Source organism: Hyaena hyaena, unplaced genomic scaffold, assembly GCF_003009895.1.
Source record: "Hyaena hyaena isolate Hyena2069 unplaced genomic scaffold, ASM300989v1 scaffold_12, whole genome shotgun sequence".
Classification (NCBI taxonomy): domain Eukaryota; kingdom Metazoa; phylum Chordata; class Mammalia; order Carnivora; family Hyaenidae; genus Hyaena; species Hyaena hyaena.
Genome location: NW_024080644.1, coordinates 4238411 through 4260580, shown reverse-complemented (window position 1 = coordinate 4260580; position 22170 = coordinate 4238411). Strand labels below are relative to the sequence as shown.

The 22170-nt window shown below is 42.0% G+C and overlaps 1 protein-coding gene across 1 annotated transcript in view; it reads left to right on the top strand.

The window, feature by feature from the left end:
* Positions 1–14916: 14916 nt before the first annotated feature.
* The window catches only part of TSPAN7 (tetraspanin 7), a 126934-nt gene continuing 119680 nt past the window's right edge, over positions 14917–22170 (top strand). The window contains exon 1 of the mRNA XM_039256339.1: positions 14917–15049. Within this exon, the coding sequence (XP_039112270.1) occupies positions 14969–15049 (81 nt within the window). The 5' untranslated portion in view covers positions 14917–14968. The remainder of the gene's footprint in view (positions 15050–22170) is intronic.

Below are 22170 nucleotides of genomic sequence, written 5' to 3'. Positions count from 1 at the left end.
GATCAACCGACGGTAAGAATTCATGTGAAGTCTCAGCCTCAGCCTGATCTCATGGGAAGTTCTGGAGCATAAAATATACCACAGAGTTTGACTCACCTTGAGGCAAGGGAGCTGGGCTTTCACATTTCATTCCTAGTCAGTCACCGGTTACAGGCCACCAGAAAGATGTGACCTCCAGGCATTTCAGCCCATGGTACCTGATGTAGCCAGGCCCCAAAGGTAGCCCCCAATGATCCCTGTCTTGTGGTATTCACACTGTGTGTTGTTCCCTCCTAATACTGTTCCATGGTCAGCCTGTGTAGCCAATGAAATACAGCAGAAGTGATGGTCTGTCACTTCTGAGATTAATATATGTAAGACTGTGGCTTCCGTTCTGGATTCTCTCTTTCTTGGATCACTGCTTCTGGAGAAAGCAAGGTCTCATTTTATGAGCAGTCCTATGAAAAGACACATGATACAGACTCTCCTAACAAGGAACTAAGGCCTCCGGACAACAGGCAGCCAAGAAGTGAGGCTTGAATATGAAGGCACAGCCCCCAGCACCCTCCCCCACAAGCACTGAGCTGACTGACGGCAGCCCCAGCTGAATGGCTCTGCTGTGCTCCTGTGACGCCCCCAGCCAGCAGCACCAGCTAGGTTGCCCCCGGATTCCCGACCCTCGTAAATGATGTAAGATAAGAAATGTTTGTCATTGTCTGTCACCAGGGTTTTGAACACTTGTTAGGCAGCAACAGATAAATAATAACAATACATTAGGCTAATGTGCCTCCAGTAGCTGAAGGGTAGTTTATGAAGAACTATAGGGAAGATCCTTTACGAGAGAAGCACAAAGACATGGGAGAGATGGGCAGAAGCAAGGAAAGAGACCTGAGGGGATGTGGGCGGGACATCAATCACGTCTGCTATCGCTCTAAAACAAATGTTTCATGAAACAACACTTACCCTTATTACATGCTGTGCATTTTGATAATTTCCATTTTATCACAGTCTTATTTGCTTTATTAAATGATAGAAGTGAGCCCTTAAACTGATTTCAAAATCCACTAACAGGTTGTGAACTGCAGTTGAAAAACGGTGAACTTAATCATCTTTGAGGTCTCTTTTAGACCTAAACTTTCAGAATTAGGAGGCAGCACAGCGTTTTAAATGAAGACTAACATTAACTGAGCACCCATTATGTCAGAACTGTTTCTTTTTTAACTTTATTTATTTATTAAGAGCGGGGAGGTGCAAAGAAAGAAGGAGAGAGGGAGAATCCCAAGCAGGCTCCACACTGCCAGAGCAGAGCTCAAGCCAGGGCTCGAACCCAGGAACCACGAGATCATGATCTGAGTCAAAATCAAGATGCTTAACTGACTGTGCCACCCAGGCGCCCTGCCGGAACCATTCTTTACATACACTGCCTCATGGAAAGACAATAAGGTAGGTGCCATCAATATCCCCATTTCACAGACATGAAGACTGGTAAATCTCAGAGTCCAGAAGGAAACACAGGCAGCCTGACTCCAAAATCTACCATCAAGAGTGCAGGCTCCTGCACAAGACTGCTTGGGTTCAAATCCTAATGTCAAACAGCTGATCTGTATGTGTTTCTAATTTTGATGATGATGTAAGCCAATTACTGGAAGCCAGCAGTTTACTGATAGGGGTAATTCTAACAAAAAACATTTAGAGCCAGGGCTATGCATGTCAGCTGAATTCAGAGGTTAACTTATCGATAATCAGCTCAGTGTTCTGCTCTGCTTTCTCCATGCTGGCCCAGTCTTCACCTTAAATGTAGCCACTTGTACACCGAAGTAAGATGAGGCTCCGGCCTGGGTTAGGTAACATCTGCATGCCTGAATGTCTAATGTACACATCACTATAACTAGATAGAAGGAATTTCAGTCCTCTCATTTTTTATGTACTGGTTTATTAAAGTGCAATCAAAGATAATTCTCTAATAAATGAATCTAAGCTAAAATAGATGAATCACAATTATGTAGAAAATTTTCCTACTGGGGTCAATGAATGCTAATTAATCTTTGGATTGCAAAAACAAAGAGGGTCCAATAAACATTATGACATAAATGACTAAAATGGTAAAAAGCAAAACTGCACAGACCCTGGATCCAACGATCATCTTTTTGGCTAAGCCAAAGTCTGCATCAATTATATATCTTTTATGTCACAGGAATGCAGTATTTATCACAGGTATCGGAGTCAGCATAAAAGCATGATACCCTTTTAATTAAGATTATCAGTAACCAAAGATCCACATATCTTCTGAATTATCTCGAGCTGGACACATACAGGGGATACATGTCAGGAGGACGTTCCAGCAGATGCTGAGTGGTAAGGTGACCGAGAGTACTTAGGGAGAGGACAGAAAGGAAAATAGTGGCATATGTCCCACTTCAGATGCTACTGCACAGTTGTGGATTACAGGGCAAAAACAGTGAATGCAACCTGGCTTGGGATACTTTTAGCAGAGGTAAGACACTGGTTTCTTGTCACCTATTTTTTTTTGGAAAAAAAAAAAAGTTGCTTTGAATATATTGCTAAAGTGGGAGTTACAGAAGGTATCATGACTCCAGTAAGCTGAATATCAATCTAGATATCCTAAAAAATTAACAATTTGATTTTTTTTCTAATTATAAACTTTTTAAATTTTTTTTTATTTTATTGTTTTGAGAAACAGAGACAGAGAGACAGAGCTTGAGCAGGGTAGGGGCAGAGAGAGTGGGAGACACAGAATGTGAGGCAGGCTCCAGGCTCCACATTGCCAGTGCAGAGCCCAATGCGGGGCTCGAACCCATGAGCTGTGAGATCATGACCTGAGCTGAAGTTGGACATTTAACTGACCTAGCCATCCAGGCGCCCCATGAATTTTTTTTTTTAATTATAAAAGAAATACATGTTTTCACAAAGCATTTAGCAAATGCAGAAAATGTAAAAAGTAAAAGAAAAAATCACAAAATGAAAAGATATTGGATCATGAGATGATAATTATCACTCTGTGTGTGCGCCTCCAAATTGGCATCATACTATAGGTAGTTTTTATAATTTCATTGTTTTCACTGAAAAACATGCTATGGGAATTTGCCTCATTAATTTGATGGCTGCACAGAATTCCACTCTATGGACACTGTAGCATTTGTGAATTCTATGGACACTAAAACATTTGTAATAGAATCCAATCAAGCAAACAAATCACTCTATACACCTAGAGCAGAAACAACTTAAAGCTACCAATTTGCTACAAAGATATACAAAATGCTTTAAAAAATAAGGGAAAAGGTGTGTATCTATTATGAAGCTATTGCTATGTAACAAACCACTGCAAACTTACAGGTATAAAACCAGAGTTATTTAAGAAAAAAATCTGTGGTCAACAACTTAGGCTGGGCTCAGCTAGTTAGTTTTCTAGTCTCAGCTGAGGTCCCTAATACTTCTGTGGTTGACTGGGCATTGGTTTTGCTGACCTTGGCTGGGCTCCCTTAGATATTTGAGACGTCAGCTGGGACAAGAAGGCTGGCTAGACTCTAACACACATGGCTTCTCATTCTCTGGCAGGCGAGCATGGGCTTATTCCATTAGCAGTCGTGAGGTCCAGAGAGTGAGCAGAAGCCTGTGAGTTCCCATGAGGCCTAGGCTTGGGACTATCATAATGCCATTTTCTCTGCATTCTATTGTTCAAAGTAAGAAACAACGCCAACTCAGATTCAAAGAGTACAGGAACAGAGTCTACTTTTTATGGGAAAAGTTTCAAAATCACCTGGCAAAAGGGTATGGAAACAGGGAGAGAAAGAATTCTGGCCAGATGTGCAAACAACTGATCACAGGGTGTCTTACCTAGAGACCAGAAAGCTGCTACCACCCTTGGGCTGAAGCCCACAAGCTCACACTTAATGCTGACCTGTGAGAGGTACTATTGCTGCTTCTTTTGGAGATGCTGCTACCACTGAGTAGAAATGCAGCAATCCATAACCTTACTAATGTGATTAAAAATGCACATGAAACATTCTCCAGGAAAGATCACAAGTCTCAATAAATTTAAGAAGATTGAAATCACATCACGTATTTTTTCCAATCACAACAGTATGAAACTAGAAATCAATTACAAGAAAAAACTGGAAAGAACACAAACATTTGGAAGCTAAACAACATGTTACTAGACAACCAGTGGGCAAATGAGGAAATCAAAGAGGAAATAAAAAAAATACACGGAGACAAATGAAAATGAAAACACAACAGTCTAAAATCTTCGGTATACAGCAAAAGCAGCTCTAGGAGAGAAATTTACAGCAATATAAGCTTCCCTCAAGAAACAACAAAAAATGTCAATGTAATCTTACACTGAAAGGAACTAGAGAAAGAACAAAGACCAAAGTTAGGAGAAGGAAGACAGTAATAGAGATCAGAGTGGAAATAAATGAAATAGAGACTAAAGAATAAAAATAAAGATCAATGAAACCAAGAGCTGATTCTCTGAAGAGATAAACAAAATTGATAAACCTTTAACCAGATTTGTCAAGAAAAAGAAAGGACCAAAATAAATAAAATCAGAAATGAAAGAGGAGAACTAACAACTGACAGCAGAGAAATTCAATGGATTATAAGAAACTACTATGAAAAAGTATATGCCAACAAATTGGGACAACCTAGAAGGAATGGATATACTCCTAGAAACATACAATCTTCCAAAACTTAATCAGAAAGAAATACAAAACCTGAACAGATGAATTTCTAGCAATGAAATTGAATCAGTAATCAAAAACCTCCCCCAAAGCAGAATTCTGGAACCAGACGGATTCACAGGCAAATTCTACCAAACATTTAAAAAAGAGATACTACCTATTCTCCTCAAATTACTCTCCCCCCCAAAGAAAAAAAAACCAGAAGAGGAAGGAAGCTTCCAAATATATTCTGTGAGGCCATCATTACCCCGGTACCAAAACTGAAGACAGTACAAATGAAAGAAAACTATAGGCCAGTATACCTGAAGACCATAGATACAAAAATCCTCAATAAAAGTACCACACATTCAACAATAGATTAAAAAGATCACTTACCACAATCAAGTGGAATTTATTACAGGGGACACATGGATAGTTCAATATCTGCAAATAAATCAATATGAATATCACATTAACTAAAGGAAGGATAAAAATCATATGATCATCTCAATAGATACAGAGAAAGCATTTGTCAAAAATCCAACTCCATTCATGATAAACAAGTGGGTTTACAAGGTACACACCTCAATTTACTAAAGGCCATATATGAAGGCTAGCTTCACACACAATGATGAAAAAACTGAGGGCTTTTCCTCTAAAATCAGAAACAAAACAAGGATGTCCACTCTCACCACTGCTATTTAACATAGTACTGGAATTCCTAGTCATAGCAATTAGACAATAAAAAGAAATAAAAGCCATCCAAATTGGTAAGGAAAAAGTAAAATTGCCACTCTTAGCAGATGACATAGAAAACCCTAAAGACCCCACCAAATAACTATTAGAATAAATTCAGTAAAGTTTTAGTATACAAAATTAAAATAGAGAAATCTGTTGCATTTCTATACATTAATAATGAAGCAGCAGAAAGAGAAATTAATAAAACAATTCCATTTACAATTTCACCAAAAAGAATAAAATACCCAGGAATAAAGTTAATCAAGGAGGTGAAAGACTTATGCTCTAAAAACTATAAAACACTGATGAAAGAAAGTGAAGTTGATGCAAACAAACGGAAAGATAAATCATGCTCATGGATTGGAAAAATATTATTAAAATGTCCATACCATCCAAATCAATCTAGAGATTCAAAGCAACCCATATTACAAGAAATAGAACAAATAACCCTAAAATTTGTACAGAAACACAAAAAAAAACCCCAAATAGCCAAAACAATCTTGAGGAAGGAAAACAAAGCTATAGGCTTTGTTTTCACAATCCCAAATTTCAAGATACACAATAAGGCTCTAAGAAAACAATATGGCACTGGCACAAAAATTGAAACAGATCAACAGAGAACAGCCAGAACTATATCCACATCTATATGTTCAACTACTTTATGACAAAGGAGGAAAAAATATACATTGGGAAAAAGTCTCCTCAATAAATAGTATTGGGAAAACTGGACAGCTACATGCTAAAGAATGAAACGGGACAACTTTCTTAGGCCATACACAAAAATAAACTCAAAATGCATTAAAGATGTAAATGTGAGATCTGAAATAATAAAACTCATAAAAGAAAACATAGACAGTAATGTCTTTGACATTGTCCTTAGCAACATTTTTCTAGATATGTCTCCTCAGGCAAGGGAAATAAAAGCAAAAATAGTCTATTGGGACTACACCAAAATAAAAAGCTTTTGCACAGTGAAGGAAGCCATCAACAAAATGAAAAGGCAACCAACTGAATGCGAGAAGATAGTTGCAAATGAAATATTTGATAAGGAATTAATATCCAAAATACACAAAGAGCTTCTACAAGCCAACACCGAAAAAACAAACAATCCAGTTAAAAAAACGGGCAGAGGACCTGAATAGACTTTTCTCCAAAGAAGACACCCAGGTGGCCAACAGACACATGAAATGATGTTCAACATCACTCATCATCAGGGAAACACAAATCAAAACCACAATGAACTATCACCTCAGACCAGTGAAAATGGCTAACATCAAAAAGACAAGCTATAACAGGCTTGAGCGAGGAATGTAGAGAAAAAGGAACCCTTAAGCACTGTTGGTGGGAATGCAAGTTGGTGCAGCCAACAGTATGAAACTTCCCCCCAAAATTAAGAATTACCATATAATTCAGTAATTCCACTACTGAATATTTACCTGAAGAAAAAGGAAACAGTAAATCAAAAAGATATATGCATCCCTATGTTTATTGCAGCATTATTTACAACAGCCAAAGTATGGAAGCAACACAAGTGTCCATCTATAGATGAATGACTAAAGAAGTAGTCTGTGTTCCAATTTGGTTGAGAAATGAAGGGATTATTCTTAAGTCATAATTATCCATTTTTGTATTGTATCCCTAGATACACAAAAGCTGTATCTGCCTTTCCCTATGTCTGATAGGCACAGGATAAATATGAGATCCCCATAACAAGTTTTCAAAAGCATTTCTAGGGTTTAGCCGATATACACAGTGTTCGTTTTAATAATTTATTTTTTTTACTATAAATGTAATATTGCTTGTAAAAAAAATCAAATGAGCATTTGCAGTAGTGAAATGCCATTGGAATACAACTCACTGCTCAAAGACTGTCACGTATTCTCATCCTGATTTTTTTTGTTGTGAACATTCTATTACATTTTATTTTTATATTTAGAGGATGATAATTCTCTCCTATAACTTGTTTTTATAACTAAAAATTAGTATGTATTATATTTTGATGCTAAATGTATTTAATATTAAAAACCTAGCTCATAGAATTCTATCAGATAAATATGCTAAAATTTATTTTATGGTTCACCTTCTTTAGCAGAGTACACTCCCTGAGGACGAGTTCCTGGTTTGGCCCCATCGCAGCTATATCCCCAGTGCTTAGAAAAGCATCTGGCAAATAGTAGGTGCTCAAAAAATTTTGTAGAATGAATGACTAAATGGCAAAATACTATTGATGCAAAGTTGTGTTGTTTCTTACTATTCCAGTAATGAATTTTCCAATTCTAACCTTATAGCGGCATTTTATACATCTATTTATTTTCATAGGGCAAAACCATGAAGAAAATCAAAACACCACTGTTCAACCTCTCTCAAATTCCTCCCAACACATTCAGGAAGTCCCCAGCGTGAAGGGAGGGGGCACTTGAATTTATAAATCTGTTCTTCCTACCTATTCCCTCGTGCTGCCACTCTGGGCTCACCAACGTCGTCCTGTTACTAAATGGCATTGGCCTTCTCCTTCATTTCGGCTTGTGCTTTGGAGGAGGCCGTCTGAATGTTTCCACCCCAAGTTCTGAGACCTTCAACTGCCAGTCTGTCAAAATGAGAAACAGTGCCCTTTGTCCCTGCTAAGTTTTTGTTCAGCAGGCTCTATATTGGCTACAAAACTTTGTGCTCCCAAGCTGCTTTTTTTTTTTTTAACATGTGCTTCTTCCCCAGGCTCAGAGGTAATTCCATTCAAGGAAAAAGCATGATTCATTCCACATCCTCCTTCATGTCCTATTGAGCTGTCCTCAGAACAAGCCTAACCCTCTGACGCTTATGAAGGCTTCTTAAACCAAACTGGCAAACGTCAGTTCTCTCCTGGCTTTGGGTGTGTGCCTTCCTGAGTGGCTTTGGCAAACATACCTTTAGCAGGTGCAGTCTCAGTCCTGCAGATATTTCTGATACCCAGGGCAGAAGTCATCTTGGTGTTCAGGTAGGGACCCTGGAAACACAGATATATTAAATACAGAAATTTAGGTGAATGGGGGCGCCTGGGTGGCTCAGTTGGTTATGCATCTGACTCTTCATTTCAGCTCAGGTCAAGATCTCACAACCGAGAGATGAAGCCCCGTGTCGGGCTCCATGGAGCCTGCTTGGGATTCTCTCTCTCTTTCACTCTGCCCCTCCCCTGCTTGTGCACACGCCATGCATGCTCTTTCTCTCTCTCAAAGGAAATAAACATTTTTAAAAAAAGAAATGTGGATGAATGCACATACACTCAAATTTTGTCTAGCCAAGCTTTCAAACAGTTCAAGGTTTTCCACCTGTTAAGTTCTACAACCTTAGTGTTTTAATCTTTTGGGAGGGCCTCCTGTTATATATGATCATTTCAAAATTCTGGGAAAGAGAGTAAATATAAAAAAGAGAAAACAAAATCATTTATAACCTCACCAGCCAGAGCTACCAGTGTGAAGATTTTATACACATTTTAAAATGTAATCTCTATGCCCAATGTGGGGCAAACTCATAACCCCAAGATTAACAGTTACACATTCTGCCAACTGAGCCAGCCAGGTACACCGATTCTATACACATTTTCTTCTAATCTCTTTTCTATATGTTCTTACATTGGTGAGGTCATATTGCATATATATTTTTCAAGGACTTTTTCTTATTACAACAAAAATTTCCCTTTGTGACTAAAAAAGTTCTTCATACACATACTTTGTAATAACTGTCAGCCAGTCCCTTGCCTGACTGTACCATATTTGGAGATTACACATTTTAAAAGCTGCCCTCCAAGTTTCCTAAAACTAAAAGTCATATTCGGTTCCTCCTTTTCCTTCATTACCCCGATCCACTCGGTCCTAAAGGCTGTCTATTCTATTTCTAAACAACTTCTTTTATCCACCCCAGGGGTTTAAATCCCAGCTAGAGCATCTATGGAGCTTTTAAAAAATACTGATTGCTGTGGCCCCGCCGCTGACTGGGTCAATCAGAATCTCGGGGGGCTGGTGCTCAGGCACCTGTGAGTCTATGAGCTCTCCATCAGATTTGCTTGGTGCCGGAGATGGGGCGCACTGCTCTGGCACCTCCCCCAGCCTCACTGCCATTTGCCAAGGTCTAGCCCTCATCAAGTCCCAGGCAGGTGACTGCAGTTGCCTCCAAACTCCAAAGTTACCTTCCTGAGATGCTGATCGGTCATGTCACTCCTATTGAGAGACCCTTCAATGCTCTCTATTGCATGCATAAGAGTGAAACTTGGCCTGGACAAGGCCCTCCTCCCCTGCAGCCCTAGATTTCTGTGTCCTTTCCTACCCTATGTCCTCTGTGCACCTCACCACTCTTCTACGTGTTCTGCTTTTTTTAAATTCCTGTTGTGCCATAGCCTGTAATGATCTCCTTCTCCTTTCCTCAAACACTGCCATTATCTTATTCACACTTCAAGGTCCATTTCAAACATCCCACCCTTCTTCAATCATCAGCCAATAATCATCAACTGAGTGACTACTATGTACCATCCATTTGGTCCACATGTTCTGAGTCGCTACTTCATCTATCTAGGTGGTGGGGATGCAACAGTGAATACAACAGACAAAAAATACCTGCCATGTGGGGTTTAGTGGGAGAGGCAGACAAGAACCGCGAGTAAGAAAATGGTAGGTAAGGGCAATGTTGGGGATTAGAATGCATAGTGACCCGGTGGCTATTTTCATCTGAAATGGCCTTTCTGATGAGGTGACAACTATACTGAGATCTGAATGGCAGGAAGGAAGGCAGCAAGCATTCAGAGTTCCGGGGGCAAAGCATTCTAATGGTGGGACCAGCCAGCATGAAGGCTTTCAGGTGGAACTAAGTAGGACTGAAGAACACACAGAAGGCCAGAGAGGCTGAAGCACAGGGGTAAAGAGAGAAATAATGGGGGGCGCTTGGGTGGCTTAGTCGGTTAAGCGTCCAACTTTCGCTTAGGTCATGATCTCACAGGTCGTGGGTTCGAGCCCCGCGTCAGGCTCTGTGCTGACTGCCAGCTCAGAGCCTGGTGCCTATTTCGGAGTCTGTATCTCCCTCTCTCTCTGACCCTCTCCTGCTCACGCTCTCGCTCTCGCGCTCTCTCTCTCTCTCCCTCCTAGAAATAAATAAAAATAAAAATAAAAAAAAGAAAGAGAAATAATGGGAGAGGACGTCAGAGCCAGCTCATGTGTGCTTACTAAGTCAGGGTAAAGGGCTGAAATTTGATTCTTTGTTCAATGGTGGGAAGCCACTGGAGGGTTTTAAGCGAGAGAGTGACATGATATGGCTTAGGTTTTGAGCAAGATCACTCTGGTTGCCGTGTGAAGAAAAGATTGAGAGGATGATGGTACTAGGGGCCAGGGAGGTGCCTTGGTGGGCAGTCCAGTTCTCCTTGAAGTACTGCTGAATTTAAGGCAAATAAAAATGAAAAGCACCCCTTACTTCAGGCAATATATTAAAATTCTTATTATTATTGGGGCACCTGGGTGGCTCAGTCGGTTAAGCGTCCGACTTCGGCTCAGGTCATGATCTCATGGTTCGTGGGTTCGAGCCCCACATCGGGCTCTGTGCTGACAGCTCAGAGCCTGGAGCCTGTTTCGGATTCTGTGTCTCCCTCTCTCTCTCTGACCCTCTCCTGCTCACACTGCCTCTCTCTCAGAAATAAAACATTTAAAAAAAAATTCTTATTATTATCTAATAGGACCCGGATGGGCTGACCTTTCCCCACCCATACAGGTACGCCCTCTTTGCCGCTGCTATTGAGCCTTGCTGACTCTGTCAGCCCTCCAAATGCAGCATTCCATCAGGTCTCAGGGCCTTTGGTCTTGCTGTGGTTATTTGTATGACAAAACATACATAACATAAAGTTCACTGTTTTAACCACTTCAAAGTGTACAATTCAGTGGCATTGAGTACATTCACAATGTGGTTCACCTATTGCCACCATCTAGCTCCAGAACGTTTTCATCACCTCTTGAGTGATGAAACCCTGGAACTGCTAAGCAGGCATTTCCCGTTGCCCCTCCCCCAACCCCAGGCAACCACGAATCTGCTTTCTGACCCTATGGACTTGTGTGTTCTGGATTGCGCATACAAATGCGCGTACAAATGACACAGCACGTGGGCTGTGTGTCTCGCTTCTTTCACCCGGTAGGTTTTCGAGGTTCATCTCCATTGTAGCATGTGTCGTACCTCATTCCTTTTCATGGCTGAATAATATTCTGTGGTATGGGTAGACCACATTTTGTTGATCTATTTGTCAGCTGGTAGACGTTTCGATTGCTTCCACCTTTCAGCTACTGTGACTAGTGCTGCCGGGAACAGTCAAGTTTTTGTTTGAACAATTGTTTTCAATTCTTTTGGGGCCCTACCTGGCAATGGAATTGCTGGGTGATATGGTAGCCGTGGTTGTTTTTGAGCAACCAATCAGTGAATCTTAGGCATGTTACTAGTTTCCTGTGACTGCTCTAACAAAGTACCACAAAATGGGCAGCTTACACGACATAGATCTATTCTCTCACAGTTCTGGGGGCCAGAGGTCTGAAATCAAAATGTCAGCAGGGCCATGGTCCCCCCGAGGCTGGGTAGAACTGTTTCTTGTCTCTTCCACTCCTTGGTGTTCCTTGGCTTGCAGCTGTGTCATGCCCATTGGTCACATGCCCTTCCCACGCGTGTCTCTGTATCTTCACATGGACCCCTCCTCATGTCTCACCTAAGGACACTAGTCATACTGAATTAAAGGCCGACCCATCTCCAGTATGACCTCATCTCAGCTTAAATAACTGCACCTGCAAAAACCCGAGTTCCAAGTAGGGCCACCTTCAGAGGTAGTGAAGATAGAACTTCAACATACCTTTTGGGGGACACAGTTCAATCCCTGACAAACTGACAGAAATTACTGAGCATCTGAATCTCCTAGGGATCTTGTAAACATGGGCTTGGGGTACGGCCCAAGGTTCTACATTTTCAACAAGCTCTCCCGGTGGATGCCAGCACCATGAGTTCAAGGGCAGGGCGACCGACTTTTTCTGATTTACCAGAGACTTTCCGGGCTTTAACAATGAAAACCCAGAGTGGAAGGAAACCCCTCAGTCCTGGGAAAACTGAGATAGTTTGTCACCATATTGTATCACCCAGACTATAATCTGAGTAGCAAGGATTTAGCTATGAGCTATGTGAATTTACCCATGAATTACATTATTGAATATCCATATTTATCTTTACTTTTAAATAATTTATTTTTGCTAGAACAGTCCACGTTTTCAAGAATCTGGACCTAAAAGGTATCCCCAGAAAGCTCGAAATGGAAATCGTTGACCTGATGGATGCCATCTGGGAATATCTTAACTCATGAAATTGTCTACGATGCTTAGTAGGGTCCCTGTTAGGTTGAAAACTGAGCTTTCTGACTCCTTTACAGAGTAGTTAGGTCTGGGCAAGACCTTTTGAGGCTAAGGGTAGCCACGGGGCTTGAAGTGTTCAGTATCTTTTTCTTGCTGCTGCCTGGGGACTGTAAACATGGAGAAGAAAGCTTTCTGAAGTTGAGTTTAAGCTCATTGCAATAAGGACAGTATCCCTCAACCCTTGACTCCTATTAGGACCACCTGAGACCTCCCCTTCCTCCCCACAGACACTAAATGATTCAGGCCACCTGGGATTGGGCACAGGCAGTCATAGTGTTTTGCTTTGCTTTGTTTTTTAAAATAAGCTCTCCAGGTGATGCAAATAAGTAACCAGCGTTGAGAATAATTGTACGGGAACTTCCTTTATAACACAAACCTTGTCAATCCGCTCCTAATCTTTTTCTCACCTGCACCCATATTCCCCTCCACTCCCCTCTATGCCTGCATATCCTTTGGTTATGGTTGATCATTTCCTTAAGCAGGTTCTCCTCTTCCTCCTGTTTGTGTCCTGTTTATACAGTGACCTCACTGACCTGGGACCATGTACAACTTACTGGAGGTAATAATTACTCCTGCACCAACTGACCTTGGCAGGCTTTCCTCAAGCCTACTGACTGCTTTTTTTCACTCTTTCACAAAAGGTGTCCTTAACACCATCCACGGGCGAGTTCGCCTGGGATAGGGTTGCTATTTTGACTGCAGAATCTCTCAGGAATCAGGCTACATCTCCCACAGAATCTGTACTGTGTGTTCCTCTACAAACCAGCCACAGGAAATCTGGGTGGAGTGTACATTATTTTTTTATTGGGGTATAATTCACATGTCATAAAAGCCACCCTTCTAAAGTGTACAGTTCAGTGGGGTTTTTTTTAGTATGTTCACAAAATTGTGCAACCATCGCCACTGATTCCATAATATTTTTGTCCCTCCAAAAAGAAACCCCCTACCCATTAACAGTCACCCCTCATTCCTGCAGCCCCTCCCCCTGCAACCTCTATTTCTGTCTCTCTGGATCTATTGTGGACCTTGCCTCTAAATGGATCGTTCACCACTGGTCTTTTGCGTCTAGCTTATCTCACTCAGCAGATTTTCAAGGTTCATACATGCAGCATGGGTAAGCAGTACTTCCTTCCTTTTTCTGGCCAAATAATTTTCCATTGTATGGATTCACTACAGTATGCTTATCCATGCATAACTGGTGAACATTCAAGTTGTTTCTGCTTTGGGGCTACAATAAATAGTGCTACGATCATATGTTTTCATATCTCTTGGGTATATATCCAGGGGTAGAATTCCTTGGTCATACGGTATCTCTTATGCTTAGCTTTTTGAGAAAGTTCCAAACTGTGTTTGAACATTATTTTTTGACCTTGATACAGCTCTCTTTCCTGGGTGTGAGGTGGTTTGTTGGACTTGTTAGGGGGGGAAAAATGGTTCTCAGGCACTTGAAATATTTTTTTCTGTTCTCTGCTAAACCTTTTATGTGCGGGAAGAATGGTACCTACATACAGAAACTTGTCCTTCAGCATCATTTCAAAATGTGAAGACCTCTAAAAAATGGCGCTCCTGCAGTGGCGAGTCTTTGGGGTGTCTGAGCTCCCAGGTTCCTGACCATCCCTTCAGCTGTATCTCCGGCCACCTGTCACAGTCTGTTCCTGGCACAGACAAGGCTTGCTTGTTCCAAGGACACGACTACTGGGCCACTTCCATCTGAGAAGGCCTGGTGGGGTGTCTAAATGCAGAAACGTGCCGGCGTTTCGGGGAGACCCATAAGGCTCGCGTCGCCAGGTGCGCACAGCTCTGCAAATGTAAAGCCCTACGGTGCATAAAGCAGAAACTTACGTGCCGCGGCCGCCTGGAAGACACTGCGCTGACCTCCGACCCCACCCCCAGGCTCTTCCATTCCCTCCCCGCGGCCCGGGCCGGCCCTTCGCCTGGGGGTCTGAGCCTGCGCGGGCTTGTCCGCGCGGGGCCTTCTCAGCATGCGCAGTCATGCCAGCCCGACTCCTTAAACGGGCGCCCCGCGGAGTGCGCGCTCACGCACGCGCACGGCCTCGTCGGCGCGTGCACGGGGCCTCTCGCGGCACGCGCCCGCGCCCCGCCCCGCCCCGCCTCCTCCCCCCTCCCGCGCGCCCGCCCGCCGCCCGCCGCCCGCCGCCGCCGCCGCCGGAGCTCTGTAGTATGGCATCGAGGAGAATGGAGACCAAACCTGTGATAACCTGTCTCAAAACCCTCCTCATCATCTACTCCTTCGTCTTCTGGGTGAGTGGCCATGCCGGGCGGGTGGCCGGGCCTCCGGCCGTCCATCCTTACAGTGATGCTCGGAGAAAGGAAGAGGGGGGAAAAAAACCCAAACCAAAAATCGAATCTCGGTCTCCTCCTTTAAGGAAATAGGTTCACGGGGCTGGGTTGGGGCCGCAGGATGGCGGGGTGCAAGCTTGGGGCTGCTGGGACCCCGGACCCCGCCCGGCGCGGGCTGCAAGGGGCTGCGTGGTGGCGGTGACTGCAGGTCGTCGATCTTTCCAAAATTTGTTTTAATGCGCTGATTTATTTTTTAAGCTCGCGGGATAGAGTCAGCCTCTAGGGAAAGTTGCGAGTTTATTCCTCTATTTTCCTCTCTGGACACCCCTCCCTGACCTCCCTTACCAGCCTGTTCGCGGTGCCTCTAGGACCTAACCTGGCTGGGAGAGGGCGCGGGAGTACTGGGTTTGATCCCAGATTCCCGGTTATTCCCAGCCCCGCGGGGCTGCGGGAGGGAGGCGCCAGGAGTCCTGTGCCTGCCTGGCTGGGCAAGGGCGACCGAAGCCCCCCAAACGCACTGATGGGGAGAGGGCGCTGCAGTCGCACGGAGACACACTGACGGGAGAGGGTCTTATATAGACTAGGGGCATCTTTGAGCTTTCTCGGAGACCCAGGAGGTGGGTCTTATGACCCTTTTCCCACTCCCCTCCACCCCTCCACTCTTCATCTGGTCTTTTCGGTCGTTGCGCGAACCCAAGCCGCAGAGTCCTGGGGGAGGACCCCTGCCACTTGGTGACAGCACCCCATCTAACCGGTGCAGCTCCCAGTCCTTGAAGCTCAATGCAGAAGGGTGACGTCAGCCCCTCAGCTGAGGCCTCGGGGGGTGCGTGGTGCACCTCGCGGAGGGATGCGCCCTTCTGTGCGCGGGGGTAGGTGGAGGAGGAGGGGGGGCGCGCAAGGCTTCTGCCTTACCTCATCCTGTTTGGCAATTCGTGGGATCAGTGCAGGGCTGACACTGCAGTGATTCACTTGGAGGGGTGGGTGGTACCTAAAGACCATTCCCTGTCGTTTCTCTTTCCATGTAGAAACCCCCTCCCTCCCCAAGTTCTGCATTTCCACACCAAGCCACAGCCACCCTACAGGAGAATGAATGTCTGTTACCTCCCCCCCCCCGCCCACCCCAATAATAATTTGGGTCATTTCACCTTCCAAGGCAGTCATTTTGAACCCTGAGGCTCTGTAGAAAAAGCTAATCCCGCCTTTGGTTGTTTTTCTCCGTGCCACCCCCCACCCCAATTAGCTCTAATTCTGGTTTGAAACTGGGCACAGTACTGTATGAGACTCGGGTCGATGGTGAACCAAGCTGTTTGTAATGACCAAGGCAGGAGCTGAGATCTATTAAGAATGGAAAAAAAAAAAAAATCTCCGATGTGCCCCAACCCCACCGCTGGCATTTCCTTGTCCCTGGCATTGGTGATGCTTCAGGTCAGGGAAACTGGACTCTAAGGACCACACATTCCAAGAGCTCTGCAGTCAGATAGGATAGATTAACTGGTACATCACAGAAGGCAGACACAGAAACGGACTTCATTTGGACTGAAAACGACACAGGTTGAAAATTTTGCGGAAACTTTCCAGTAGCCATTCCTGGGAACTGGTTTAGCTTTTTATTTATTTCCTTAAATCTCTGTGTTTGGCACTTTAGTATTTACTTGACTTCCTATTTGTTACCGGAGTAAATCATATGGGTGATTATTTTCAGCTTCCTGAAAAATAAGATTTACAGTATATATGGAGTGTTTTTTCAGCATCACTGCAGGCTGGTAAAGAAGGGAGTCTTCTAGACTGAGGCTTTTCATATGATCTCTTTAACTCTTCTTGCTTACCTCCCGCTCTCACCCCGTGCATATAATTACTTCATTGCCCCCTGATAAATTGTAAACAAGCACTGTATTTTTATGTCCTCTGAATTTCTTGATGCCTGCGTTTTAAGTTTTTTATAATCTCAAATAAAATGTTTACCTGGAGCATTTTCGGTAGTTTAAATAGCATTCAATCATCATTTCACAACCAAGAAAATGAAGATGATCTCTCCAGATTCGAGAGTATTTTAAATAAGACAGTCGTTAATAAAGTGTTGTCCAAATGTCATGTTTCCATTGTACTTTAAATGCTGGTTGTTGTTGTTTTTAAACCACTTTATTGAAATGTGATTCACATACCATATAATTCACCCTTTTAAGAATATACAATCCAGTGGTTTTTTAGTGTATTCACAGATAAGTGCAGCCATCACCCCAGTCAGTTTTAGAACATTTTCAAAGACACTCCATACGTTTGGCTACCATCCTCCTCCCTCACCCCCCCCCCCCCCAAGCAATCTCTAATCTCCTTTCTGTCTCTGTAGATTTCCCTGTTCTGGACATTTCATATAAATGAAATCATATAGTATGTGGTCTTTTGTGATTGGTTTCTTTCATTTAATGTAATGTTTTCAAGATTCATCCTTGTTCCTTCTTTTTACTGCCAAATAATTCTCCATTGTATGACTATATCACATTTTGTTCATCTGTTTGTCCAGTGATGGGCATTGAGGTTGTTTCTACCTTTTGGATATTGTGAATAATGATGCTATAAATGTACACATACAAATGTTTGTGTGAACATATATTTTCAACTCTCTTTCCTGGGAATTGCTGGGGCCTATGTAACTCTCTGTTTAATTGTTTGAAGAACTGCCAGACTGTTTTCCAAAGTGACTGCACCATTTTATGACTGCACATTGGTGGGGGGGGGTTCTGATTTCTCCACATCCTTGCTAACATTTGTTATTATCTGACTTTGTGATTCTAGCCATTTAAGTAGGAATCTCATTGTGGTTTTTGAGTTGAATTTCACTGATGAGTAATGATGTTGAGCATCTTTTTATGTGCTTCTTGTTCATTTGTATATCTTCCTTGAAGAAATATCTATTCATACCCTTTGCCCATTTTTTATTTGGTTATTCATTTATTACTGAGTTGCAAGTGTCTACATTATTGATTCAAAACTATTATCAGATATACCATATGCACATATTTTCTTTTATTCTGTGGACTGCCTTTCGCTTCCTTGATGGTATCCTTTGAAGTACAAAAGTTTTTATTTTGACAAAGTCAAGCTTACCTATTTTCCTTTCATTGCTTGTGTTTTTGCTGTGCTGTCTAGGAATCTTTTGCCAAATCCACAATCATGAAGAAAATGGTGTCAATTAGAGTGATTTATCAATTCAGTAAATACAGTAGACAAATTTATATTTTTCTAGCACCTAGAACTATGTCTGGCACATATTCAAATGTGGTATTCAAGTAGTTAGGTATTCAAATACCTGTCAAAACTTCTGGGGCTAGGTTAGGTAATTAACAAAAAAGATGACCTTGGGTCTTTTAAGTGGAAGATGGAGGGAAGGTTAGTCAGAATTATTTCCTTTGTGTTCTTTGTGAATCACTTTCATGGGACTACCTCTCTTCCCTTCCTTCCATTTAGATTCAGGACCAGAAGACGCTTGAGCTTGAAATTATGGTAGACCAGTAGCATCAAGAGGTGGATGTACCTGAGTGTATACTAAAGCAGAAATCTAATGTTATGGAAGAGAGATCTTTGTTTTATCTGGTCTCCTCTTCTGTCTATAATCACTCTCCCCCTCTGAGGTATTCCTCTAAAGCAGTGGTTCTCAACAGGGGACATTTTTGCCCACCCATCTCCTGCCATTTAGCAATGTCTGGAGACCTTTTGCGTCGCAGCTGGGGTTGGAGTGCTATTGGCATCTAGTGCTGGCTCCATGTTAACAGTACCTGCAACCTCTATACTATTGGGCTTTATATCGTAGTAAGTCCTATGAAGAAAAATAGTCTTATGCAAAACTGTATTTACTAGTGTTTGGAGCCGCCAAACCAGACCATGCTCAACACAATCCCAGGTGAGAGGAAAAACAATCTCGATGGTGCACTGTAATTCCTTTTTGAAGATAAAAGGTAGGTAGATTTTTATATAATAGTGTCTAAAAGGAGAAGATGATTTGTGTTCCAGTAAATGACATCACTTGAATGCCAGCTAAATCAGTCCTTTATATTTCCTGGTTTATATGTTTCATTTTCAGATTTATAGAAGAGGAGGAAAAAAACACACCTAGGAGTAAGTTATCCTGTGCTTCAAAGACTAGCAAACAATGCCTGGCACATAATAGGTTTGAATGAATGAATGAATGAAACTTTATTGACTACACTTGGGCTCATTTATTTATTTCAATTTACTTTAATTGGGAGGCTTTTCAAAGCAGCCTCCTTTCCAGTTTACCTGTGGTGATTTAAATGTGTTCCTGACATTGATATATACAAACATGGGACAGAGGACTTTCTAAAGAATTGCTTATCCTAATGATAGTTCAGTTATTATATTTTTATGGTCAGCTAGTTTGCCAGACATTTTAGTTATATAAAATTGTAGTTGGAATTTAATTTCTTGAGCATAAATAAAAAAGATAACTATTTTGACCTAATACAAAGCAAAATCTCTCTTCTTCATGACAAATAAAATTGTTTTCAACAACAAGCAGGACAGTTTTATAAGTATGCCACTTATTTGGTAAATTCTGTTTTGAATTATGATTTTTAATGTATTTTAGACACTCACATGAGTTCTAAATCCACTGCACCTAAATCCACTAAATAATGTGTGAAGAGAAATATCCTTTACTTCATTCCTGCATATATTAGTTTTGATTTCTTCTTTAAATATCAAGGTACCTAATTAGCTTATCAAGAGTGCTATCAAACTCTCTTATGGAAAAATATGAGTGATTCTTTTTTTCACTTGGTAAGCATCACCGATCTTTTTTGAGGGGGAGGATTTAAACTTTTTTATTTTATTTTAGAGAGAGCGTGCACAAGCAGAGGAGAGGAGTGGGGGTGGGGGTGTGGAGAGAGCGAGAGACTGAGAGACAGAGAAAGAGAGAGAGAATCAGAGAATCTCAAGCAGGTTCCATGCCCAGTGCGGAGCCAGACATGGGGCTTGATCCCATGACCCTGGGATCACGACCTGAACCAAAATCAAGAGTTGGACACTCAATGGACTGAGCCAACCAGGTGCTCCCCCTTTTGGGAGGATTTAATAGCATAGTTGTCAAAATGTTTTTCTTTTTTCTTTTGTCATCTAGAAAGTTTCTCTCCTTGGGTTGAATAGAGGAGGAAAATAATGAGAATTCCCTAACATTTCAGTCAGTGTCTGAATTTTGGCACATACTGAAGTTTATACTTACTATTTTGCATATCTGTGTAATTCAAAAACAGTCATTAAATGGCTTTTATATGCCAGGTATTTCAATAGAATGTTTACCAACTTTTGCCAGCTGCTGCTTGTAGCATTTTACCTTCATTTTTAGGTAACGCACTTGCTCTACTACTTCTCAACTAGTAGGTGTTATATATTGTCTTCCCACTATGGAAGATGAAGATTAGCTCTCCTCCCCCTTTCTCCCATGCTCACATCCTTTCTGTATTGGGGTAGACCCCAGTGTACTGCTTATCATTATCCTATGTCATTCTGCTTAGAGCAGTAGTCACTGGTGAATGTGACTAGGTAAGCCTATTCATAGCTGAGCCACGTAGTGTGTATATTATGATTCTGTGCACAGCTTTTTCTTTTCTCTGTAAAAATCGCCCTGTTTTATATCCTTTGCTTGTCCCTCTACCATGTTTGCCCCTAATTTATCCCCATGCTCTCCTCAAGAGCTGTGTATCTTCATGCAGTATGTTTAAACACCTCATGAATCCTATCAGCTCCTATCGGAGACATTTCTCCTAGAGCATTCTAACCTTTAATCTGGGCTAGTGTTCTCTGGGCCTTGGAAACGGCCAACATCATTATAATCTCCCTTTACCATCATCCTGGAAAATCCGGTCTCCTTTTATGTTGGAGCCTCAGTTTCCTATACATCCTGTTTTTCTCTCTCTCGGTTTGTTCTTTCATTTTGGTGAAGCAAAGCTTCTAGTAACCTTCTGGAAAAGGATGCATGGGAGGTTAATATTTTGAAGTCTTGCCAGTGTGAAAATCTTATTTTACCCTTGCACTTCATTTGATAGTTCGGCTGAGTATAGAATTCTAGCTTGTAAGTCATTTATGCTCAGAATGTTACTGTTTCTTCTCCTCCTCCTCCTCTCAGTCTTCTTTTTTAATTTTTTAATGTTTTATTTATTTCTGAGAGAGAGACAAACAGCGTGAGCAGGGGAGGGTCAGAGAAAGAGGGAGACACAGAATCTGAAGACAGGCTCCAGGCTCTGAGCTAGCTGTCAGCACAAAGCCCATCTCAGGGCCTGAACCCACAAACCATGAGATGGTGACCTGAGCCGAAGTCGGACGCCCAACCGACTGAGCCACCCGGGCGCCCCTCCTCTCAGTCTTCTTATTCTTGTTACTGTTGACAAATCAAATGTTAGTCTAATTCTTCTTAAGTTCTGCTTTTTCTTCTCCAAAAGCTTTTGGAGACTCTTTCTTATTCTTGGTGCTCTGAAATTTCACCAGAATATGTCCTGTTATATATTTATTTTTGTTTCTTTCCTGTGCATTCGTTCAATCTGGCAACTGAGGTCCTTAAGTTTGGGGAAATTTTCCTGAATTATCTTTTTGATTACTTTCACTTTCTCTATTCTCTCCCTCTCTCTCTTTGAATGTGCCTCTTAGACAGATTCTCTAATTTTCCTTCCTATTTTCCACCTCTTCATCTTTTTTTTTAAGATTTTAAATACTCTCTACATGCAACATGGGGTTCCAACTCATGACCCCAAGATCAAGAGTCAAATGCTCCACTGACTGAGCCAGCTAGGCACCCCTCCCTCTTCACCTTTTTGCTCTACTTTCTGGGACATGTCTCCTACTCGATCTTGCCTGCTATTGCATTTTTCATTTGATTTATAAATTGATTTCTAGGAGCTTCTTTTTGAGATCTATTCCTTTTCCTATCATCTTCCTCTTATTTCAAAAATGTAGTATCTTTCTAAAATCCCTCTGGCAATACTAATGATTTTTTTGTTTACTTCTTCTGCATAGTTTCCTTCAAACTTCTCTGTTTTCTGGCATTTTACAGACTTACCTCCAATTTCGGGCAA